Here is a 10,635-nt window from a genome sequence, read left to right as displayed (position 1 = left end):
CTAGTCAGTACTTTGAAGCTTTATAAATGTGTTCAGATGTGATACAGGTTAGTCTACATAGATGGATAATGGGGCATCCTGAACAGGTGCTATCCTCCATGAGTCTGATCCTATAAAGTCCAGTCTTACATTTGACACTTTCTTTCAAGAAATCAAGTAGGAGTGGTAATCTTATGACTTGTAGATATACGTTGCTATATCTGGACTGCTTTCTTATAAACCTCCAGGAATTGTAACTTTTTGCTAAAGTAAAATGCTCTTTTTCATGGGATACTTCTTTTTTCAAGTAACTTATTTAGGGCAAGTTTCACATCCTTATTCCTCAAGCTATAGATTACAGGGTTCAGCATGGGCACAATAATGGTATAAAACACAGAAGACACTTTTCCTTGGTCCATTGAGCTAGCTGATGATGGCTGCAGGTACATGAATGCAGCAGATCCAAAGAAGAGAGCAACAGCTGAGACATGGGAGCTGCAGGTGCTGAAGGCTTTGGCTCTGCCCTCAGTGGAGCGAATGTGCAGGATTCTGGCTATGATGAAGATACAGGAGCTGAGGATGGTCAGGATTGGGACAAGGATATTAAATGCACTGAAACACAGAACTACTACCTCATTGACAAAAGTACTGGAGCAAGATAGCTCTAATAGTGGGAAAAGATCACAGAAGTAATGGTTTATTTTATCAACCTTACAGAATAGTACTCTTAGCATGCAGACTGTGTGAACTGTGGCACCAATCAAGCCCATGCTATACACTCCAACTATCAACCAGAAACATACTTGAGAAGACATGGTTACATTGTAAAGCAAAGGGTTACAGATGGCAACATAGTGGTCATATGCCATTACAGCCAACATGTGGCATTCTGATATAACAAAAACTAGGAAGAAATAGAGCTGAGTCATGCATTCAGGGTAGGAAATGATGTTCTTCTCCACCACAAAGTTTACCAGCATTTTGGGGGTAATGACAGTGGATTGGCAGAGGTCAATGAAAGACAGACTGCTGAGGAAATAGTACATAGGTGTATGCAGGTGAGAGCTGAGCCCAATCAGCATGATCATGCCCAGGTTCCCTACCACAGTGAACATGTAGATTCCTATGAAGAAGAGAAAGAGGGGCAGCTGGAGCTCTGGTTTGTTGGTTAATCCAGCCAGGAAAAATTCTGTCACTGTGGTGGAATGGTTTCCTTGTGTCATTTTCTTCTTGGAATTCTATGGAGAAAGTGAAACAAATTTAATATATGTATTTATCATCTCATCTCACACTCAAGTATGAACCATAATTCAAACCTTTTCATCCAGTTTTGGCCATTTCTTTTTCTTTTTTTGCCAACTGCTCAACTGTGTTTGTAGTTAAAAACCTTTAGATTCCCAAAACATGAGACATGTTAACAAATATCAGAATTTTCCTCATTTGCATTCTCTGATAAAATAGTGGTGATTAGTCCCTGATAATCTCAATAACTGTCCTGGGAACTTTGTTCTAGTAACTCTTCAGGCATTAATTCTAATGAACATGTAGATTCCTATGAAGAAGAGGAAGAGGCAAATGTTTTGTGAAAATAAAAAAAAGCATCTATACAAATCCATGGCTAATATGACACTGAAAAGGGAAAGACTGAAAGACTTTGCCCCAGAGGTAATGAACATGTCAAGATGTCCACATCCTGCACTTTTATTCAACATTATACTAGAAGCTCTAGATAGTAAAATCAGGCAAGAAAATAAAAGTAAAGGAAATTCAGATTTGAAAGTAGGAAGTAAAACTATTCCTACTTATAAAATTTTGTAATCTTGTCCATAGAAACATCCCAAGGAACCAATAGAAAGGAACTATTAGATGAAAATTTAAAAGTTCATCAACATGGCAGAATACAAGGTCTACAGAAAAATTCTTATGTATATCCGTATGTTTGCAGTGAACAATAAAATAATCCACTTGAAATGGCATGAAAAAATAAAATTTTTGACAAAAAATTAAAGGAAACACAAGACATTAAACTTATATTTACAAAACATCGATAAACAGAATGAAAGCTACATAAACGGAAAAACATACCATATTAGTGAATCAATAATATTCAATTTTGTCAAAATAGCAGTACTTCCCAAATTGATCTATAAGTTTAGTGCAATCCCTATCAAAATCTCAGCTTTATTATGACGAACCTTTACACACCGGTAATAAAATTCCAAGGATAATGCAAGTGACACAGAATAATCAAAATAATCTTGAAAGAGGAGAAGAACAAACTTGGAGACATCCCATTTCTCACTTGAGAACTTACTACAATATAACTGTGATGAAGTTAGTGTGGCATTGTCATAAGTACAGATATATAGAGAAATGAAGCAGAATTGACAATACAGATACAAACTCACATCTATGAAGAATTAAATAGTCATAAGGATTCATGACAATCAAATATGAATCCGGGTTATACATTAGCTTTGGACCAAAGGCCTCTAAAGGAACTAGCTCTTAATGATTTTGGTGATGGCAGTTCAACATAGAGACTCTGGGGCTGTCTTTTCCTTAGGGAATTAAAATGTGAATTTCAATATACGACGAGCTCACTTACATATAGGTAAATTTTTTTTTCAACAAATGACACTAGCTCAATTTGATGGGTACATGTAAAATAATTAACTTGGGTCTTTTCTCACACAATTAACAAAAAATAATTCAAAATGAGTCATAAAACTAAATGTAAGAGCTAACACTATTACAATATTAGAAAAAAAGCATAAGACTCTACCTTTATAACTTTAAATTTAATGATAATCCTTAGATAAGATCCTAATATTAAAACAAATTTGACAGGGATATACCAAACGTTTGCTGTGGGCATTCAGCATGTGGACACAAATGTATAGAATTCCTGATTTTCAGAATGACACCATCTTGAAGGGGACAGGAAGGGCCGACTAACTACTGTGCTGAACATGACTGTGTGGGTCCTGTAGGAACACGGTTATTATGGTGTTGGCTCAGAATGGGGTCAGTGAAGGCTTTTTAAGCGAACCTGAATGTCAAAATACAAGTAGAAATGAGGGAGCTCTGAGCAACATTCAAAATAGGGAAGCAATGGTCTGACAGTTCCTCATATCAAGTCCATGGATCCAGAGAAAAAATACCTATAAATACCAGTAATTTCTTTATAAGGAAGAGAGTATCCAAAATGATACCCAAGAGAAACTGTATCTGGTGAATTGTGATTAATTCTGGGAGGATATTATATGGTGGTGGTTTATAGATTGCAATTATTCAGGAATATTGAATATTTAGATTAAAATAATTCAAACCAAGTATCTACATGACAGTAACAACAAATAGGATTTATTGTATGATGCCTCAAATGGAAGCTCTATAGCCATAGAGATATGTTTCATCTTTATATATTTAAACATTAAACATACCTGGGAGCTGTATGAGTTGAATTATGAAAAAGATAATTTTCTGGCTTCATATTGTTTGCAGAAAGGATGAACAATCATTTTCAGGTAGATGCAGGAAATCCCTGTTATATTGTAAGGGGGCTCAACTTCATGAAAGTCCTCTTACCTTCTGAGAGTAAAAGGGTCTAGAATAATTGGAATTCAGATACTCAGTCTTTCTCTACTTGGAAACAGGAATCCAGGTTATACATTAGCTTTAGACCAAATGCCTCTGAGGGAACTAACTCTTAATGATTTTGGTGGTGGCAGTTCAACATAGAGACTCCCAACTCTGTTTTTCTTAGGGAATTAAAGTGCAGATTTCAATATACAAGGAGCTCACTTACATATTATAAATTAAATGCCACAATTCCTCCTTGTAGCTTCCTCAAAATGCTACCCAAGATACTCACCAAAATGATTTCATTTTTTGTCTAGAGTTCTGATCCATAATAGATGTTATAAAAATATAGAGGTGGAAGCTCTCTCAGGATTTCCTCTCATCAGGGACGAGCTGTTGGGACGTAAGAGCAGTTAAATCTTGGGGTTTTTTTTCATCTTTTATATGAAACTGTCATTAGCTCCCTTGTGTATAATAATCTCTCTGCTGAAAAAGTAGTAGTCATAACATAAGGGATTAAAAATTAAAGCCTCATAGATACAGTTCTAGTAGGTCTTCATGATAACAACTTCCTATCTGAAAATGATAACTAAAATGTTTAAAACCATGATTTCAATCCTTGTTGTTTACTGAAGGCTTGGAGCAATAGTTAGTTATTTGTAATTATTAGTGAAAGTTGCTCTGTATAGGTCTCTTTAGTTTTCAAGACACTTATGGCATCATCTCAGTGAAGGACTTGGGGGTGAAAGGTGTTGACCTAAGGAACTTAGGAAATAAGCAGAAATGCAGGATTAGAGACAAAATGAATTGCATAATTTATTACAGTTGATAAAGATATTTCTCATAAAGGTACAGGTTGACAGGAAAGAACAAATATTGTTCAGTAGATAATAGCAAGCAGGTTTCATAAAGTGGAAGTTTACAGATGATTGATAGGGGTTTTCTAGTGAAGTATATGGTGCTGCATAAGAATAGGAAATGTCACTATGAATTGATGCTTAGATCAATGCAGACACATATAAACTGGAGAGATGTAATTCGAAATGTTCATGAAGACAGATCTGCAGATACACACTCATCTCCCACTTCATTCAGCTGAGGGAACCAGGGAACCAGAAGCAATGACTCCCAGGTAGCAGTGAACATACCCGGCTTCCCCAGATGTCCTGGGTTTCTAATAAAGTTCTTCAATAAATATAACCAGAGTTCCTTGGAGAAATGGCTAATGCTAGGTGTAGGCATGGGAGATAGAAAATGTTTGGAAAATTTTGAAGTGTCAGAAAGAAAAAAAAAGTATTAAAATGGTGGGAATGTGTCAAGTTTGCACAGGAATCAAATAAAAGAGCTTACGATGGCAAAAGCTGGAACCAGTTGAGCCAGAAAATCAGTATACTTGTTTTGGTACTCAGAACATTCATCTTACCTAAACTGGATTAATTTTGCCTGAAAAGCATAGATAGTTCTTCAATTTTTTTATGCCTGATACTTTTTATAAACTCTTCATAATTTTCATCTTTTTAGCTGCCCAAACCAATGATTGCTACCTGACAGCCAGTGCAAGAGATTATCAATCATAAAATCTGGGTTCAAATCCTGACAATGTGATTATTGATGTATAAGAGTGTGCAAATTGTGTGAATTGTTTGGGGATCATCAATGTTCTTTATCTATAAGTTTAAAAGATAATATATCTCATGGATTTTTTTTTTTTTGGATTTCAAATGAAATACTGTGAACAAGTCATTTTTTTAATGTCAATCTTTCTGCCATGTGAAAACTGCCACTGCTTCATCTTTAAAAAAAGTATCAAAAAGTTTGGGATGATGTCTTGAATAGACCTAGACTGTTGGTATGTTTAATGATAGTCCTATTGACATATAATTCATACAGAAAATTAATGCTTTTAAAGTGTAGAAATTAAATAATTTCCATATACATTCAGAGTACTACAGTATTGACGTATCACAATTTTAGAACATTTTTATCATTTCAAAATGATTCCTTGTGCCCATTTACAGTTGTTCCATTTCTGTCCTACCTTTAGGAATTCACTAATATCTTATGTCTTTATGGACTTGTCTTTTCAGGATAGTTTATAGAAATGGATAAAATGTGGCTTTTTGTATCTGATTTCTTTCTATTAGCATAACATTTTAAACATTCACCCATTTTATAGCATCTATCAGTTCTTCATTCCCTCTTTTAGGAGGGAATGATATTCCATGTATGGATATACTGCATTTGTTTATTATTTATTAGATTGTGGACATATCAGTTTATTTCATCTTTGGCTATTAATAATGTTGCCATAAAATTGGTGTGTAAATATTTTTGTGTACAAATAGAATATGTCCTTAATTCTCTTGGGTATATACTCAGGGTTAAGGTGATAGATCTAAACTTCTGACACTTCAACTCTGATACACACACACACACACACACACACAATGGTGTATTACTCAGCCATAAAGAAAAAATGAATTATGGCATTTTCTGGTAAATGGACTAAACTGGAGATTCTCATGCTAAACGAAACACACCAGACTCAGAAAATCAAAGGTTGAATGTTTTCTCTTATATGTGGAAGCTAGTCTGAAATAAAGAGAGAGAGTGAGAGAGAAAGGGGAAAGTAGGAAGGAATTCTATTAAACAGGAAGAAAGACTGATGGGCTATATGAAAAGCTAGATGAAAAGGGATGCATAAGGGAAAAGTAATAGAATGAATCTGACTTAATTTTCCTATGTACACATATGAATATACCACAGTGAACCTCACCATCATGTATAGCCACCAGACACTAAACAACAAAACAACAACAACCGAAACTAAAATTAAATAGCAGAAAGATCAATGGAGTAGAGGGAAAGCAAACAAGGGATGGGGGAGGGGTGGAAAGAGGGTAGTACTAGGAACTGAATTGGAGCAAATTATATTCTATTCTTTTATAATTATGTCAAAATGAATCCTAATGTTATATATAACTAAAAAGAACCAATAAAAAAGAAACCTAGATTTTCTTATATGTTATGTTATCTCAAACATAAAGCTAGATATAAACCTTAGCTTTTAACCTTTCTATAGTAAGAAAACAAAAGAGGAACTAATATCAAAAACAAGTATAGAACCAATCAAATTCTAGTTAGCAGAATTAGTTTGATCTAATAGGTTATATTGATTTTTTGAAACCAGCTAGTTGATACTGAATTTAACAATAAAATATTTATATTTGAGAGTCTTGAACATGATTCTATAGCTCAAGGTATATTTAACCAACATTTAAGCCCTCCTTCTTATGCTTGTTATAATCTCTCTTTAAAAAGAATGAATTTAAATGTAAAAATGTATCATTTTTCCGTGCTGAATAATTAAATTTTAAAGAGAATTCATTTAAAATTTTAAGCAAAGCCATCGACCCAAGAATGGTACTTACATTAGTAATCTCTGAGGTTCCTTTTAGTTCAAAGTTTCTGTTTAATAATCAAGAATTAAAAATTTGCGAGGCCCTGGGTTTGATCCTAAGCACCACATAAAAATAAATAAATAAAATAAAGGTGTGAAAAAAACTTAAAAAAAGAATCAAAAATTTATAAATAGTGATGATGTGTTTATGCTGGTTTTTGTTGTAGACATAGTCTAGATATTTCTCTTCATTTCTATTCACCATTGGCTTCCAAGTGGTTAAGCATAGCTCTGAACATAAGGAAACTGGAGAAGGCCAAGGGCTGCCTACATGAAGATGTCACTTACAAGGGGATATTGAACTCAGCAGTATTTATAGTTAGACTGTTTTCAGCTAGTTTCAGCTGTGATCAGGCTCTTGTGCTGACCACTGTGGAGAAAATGAAGATGGAATGAATGGCAGAAGATATATGGAGGCATAAACCTTATTTGAAAGCACACAAGATCAGCAGAAGATGTAAGTCCTGAATTAGATACTAATCCATTCCTTGGATAGCACAGTACTTCACTTTGTTCTCTCTTGTCACTTATTCTATGATATTTTCTGTATGTTGTTTGACTCTCCTGTGTCCGGTTGTTTCATCACAAAGAAAATAATTTCCTTACATGACATTTAAGGTTTCATTGGTTTTTATCTACTTACATCTAAAAGGATATAAGCATTTATTGCTCTGTTTAGATATAGCCAATTCTTTTATCATGGCCCCAAAAGATTTTTAAAAATATTTTATTTAAAGCAGTAAATTCTATTCTATTTGTTATGAATTCTATTTGTTGTAAATTATTGTTATCTCTATTGATTTTGTTGTATGTGTATTTATGTGCAAGTGTGAATTTTTATTTGTATTTAAAGTAAGTACCCGTTAGTGCCCTGAAAATAGCTATAAATGTAAATTAAATCTAATTTTGTGATTTCATAATGGGGAAAGGTTTGATATGAGATATAATATGTCTTATCATGTGTTGATAGAATCAGCAAGTATCTGGTTAAATTTCAAACATGAAGATCATTCTGGTTGATAAATTGAGCCTATGCATTCCTTCATGAAATTCACTCTGAGTCTCAATTTGCTTACCCTGAATGTGCTGCTCAGTTTAAGTGCCTGATTTAAATCTGCTTTTCACCATGTCCTGGGCAAAGCTATTTCTGACCACTGAAATATGATTGACAAATTCAATTGCTGTTTCTTGGAGGGGAAAGGAGTCTATATTCAGGATATTTAGCCATGTGAAGCCTCAACATGAATAACTTTCACTGTTCTGTCATTTCCAGTCAAAGGTATCTAAATACAGTGTGAGTGGCAAGTGTCACTTTTATTGCTAACTCTCTTTAGAGGGGCAACGTTAGAGGAAAGTGTTTAATGCAGTGGTTTAGGAAGCATCAGCCTCATCATGAACACAATGAAGAAACTGATGTGGATAAAACTGTCCACAAGCATGTGAAAGAAGCTGTATGATCACATGTGTATCTCATTCGTAATTAACTTTTCTTGGGAATTACAATTACAGAGAGAATCCAAGACGTAAACACTTTAACAAGCTCCCTTGTATTACCTAAATCAATCCCAGTCTTATTAATCCACTTTGCCTCGTAACACAGCTCACAGATGGGGACCAAATACTAGAGGGAAATAATCAATGTCATAGTGTGCATGAGAAGCATCTCATAGGAATTATTCCTTTGAGATTAATTAATATAAAAAGTACTCTTCATGGTGATTTCCTTTGAAATGGTGTGAGTGGCAAGAGAACATTTTGTAAATGTGTTTCTTGTTAGGAGCTTTCCAATAATTTAAGGAACAGGGTTATTTTCTCAATTTTAGCAAATGATGTTAATGGGAATGACCCATGGAAAGCACACCCTGGTGTCGAGGGTACACATTGTCTATTGTGAGAGACATGAGGGTAGAAGAGGGTTTGGGAGTGGGACAAACTTAGGGCTGAATGCCAGCAAGACCACATAGGTGACACTGAGAATACTGCCTAAGCTCTCAGTCTCATTTTTTTGAAACCACAAATGAGTGATAATAACAAATTCTTTGTATGAGAATTAAATGAGGTGAGAACATAAAAGACCAGGCAAAGCATTCAACTCAAATTGAAAGCTCTATAATATAATCTTGGCTGATCACAACCATTTACTGGTGGTAGCTTTACTTCATTCTGTACAAACTACAGTTACATTTTTAATAAGGCTCTCAACTTGCTTATCTATTATAAATCCCGTTCAATCAAATGTACCCTTTCCTCTTGTGTTTATGCTTCTGTCAAATTACTTTTACAAATCCCTAATTTTTTGTAGCAGTTACTAGCAGGAGCATTGATATTTCTGATGTTTCCTGAGAATTTGGGCAAATTAGGAGGTGGGTCATTTTATGACTTCTTTTTTTCTGGCTTTGCATTGTCCTATATTTTAAAAAATTAATAAAATAATTAATAAATTAATTACAGTAGAATGTATTTTAACATATTGTACACAAAAGGAGAACACCTCCTCATTCCTCAGGCTCTATGTGGTTCAGAGTCACTCTAGTAATGTAATCATACATGTACATAGGGTAATAATGTCTGTCTCTTTCTAATTTCCTTCCCATCCCCACAACCCCAACCTTCCCCTCACTCCCCTCTACACACACAAAAAAAAATTCCTTCATTCTTCCCTATCCCTTTGCCTCACTATATATCAGCATCTGTTTATCAGAGAAAATATTCAACTTTTAGTTTGGGGGACTGTCTTATTTCACTTAGCATGGTATTCTCTAGTTCCATTTGTTTACCTGCAAATGCCAAAATTTTATTCTTCTTTAAGGCTGATTAATATTCTGTTGTGTATGTGTACTGCATTTTCTTTATCCATTCATCTTTCGAAGGGCATCTAGGTTGGTTCCATAGTTTCACTAGTGTGAACTGAACTGCTATAAACATTGATGTGGCTGCTTCACTATACTATGCTGATTTTAAGGCCTTTGGGTATAAAACAAGGAGTGGCATAGCTGGGTTAATTCCAAGTTTTCTGAGGAATCTCCATACTGCTTTCCAGGTTGGTTGCATCAATTTGTAGTCCCTACAAAAATATATGAGTGTATCATTTTCCCCACATCATTGCCAACACTTACTATTGCTTGTATTTTTGATAATTGCCATTCTGACTGGAGTCAGATAAAATCTTAGAGTAGCTTTGGCTGTATTTCTTTAATTGTTAGAGATGATGTATTGTCTTATAATTTGTTAATTGTAGCTGAAACCCTAGTACTGGTTGAATTGACATAAACTGTGCAATTCCAATGTTAATTTCAATAATTACTATTTTTAATTTTATATTTACTTTTTAAATTCTTCTTTTTTTAGTTACACATGATAGTATAATCTATTTTGATATATTGATACAAATATGGGATACATCTTATTCTAGTTAGAATCCAAGTCTTATAGATGTACACCATGGTAAGATTCACTGTGGTATATTCATATATGTACATAGGAAAGTTGTGTCAGATTCATTCCACTATCTTTCCCTTTCCTATCTCCTTCCATTCTCTTCATTCTTCTTTGTCTAATCCAATGAACTTCTATTCTTCTCTTTCTCCCCCTTATTGTGGGTTAGCTTCCAA

At 34.3% G+C, this 10,635-nt stretch overlaps 1 protein-coding gene across 1 annotated transcript; it reads right to left on the bottom strand.

Annotated features, from left to right (window-relative positions):
- Positions 1–263: 263 nt before the first annotated feature.
- On the bottom strand, positions 264–1,202 carry LOC308643008 (olfactory receptor 8G50-like; the record flags this gene model as incomplete). The annotated part of the gene is made up of 1 exon (XM_081282561.1): positions 264–1,202. One exon carries the CDS (start codon positions 1,200–1,202, stop codon positions 264–266), a length of 939 nt encoding a protein of 312 aa, XP_081138687.1.
- Between the last annotated feature and the right edge of the window lie 9,433 nt (positions 1,203–10,635).

Source organism: Spermophilus citellus, assembly GCF_964194105.1.
Source record: "Spermophilus citellus genome assembly, chromosome: 2".
Classification (NCBI taxonomy): domain Eukaryota; kingdom Metazoa; phylum Chordata; class Mammalia; order Rodentia; family Sciuridae; genus Spermophilus; species Spermophilus citellus.
Note: the sequence above shows the minus strand (reverse complement) of the source record. Positions and strands in the feature narration are given on the sequence as shown.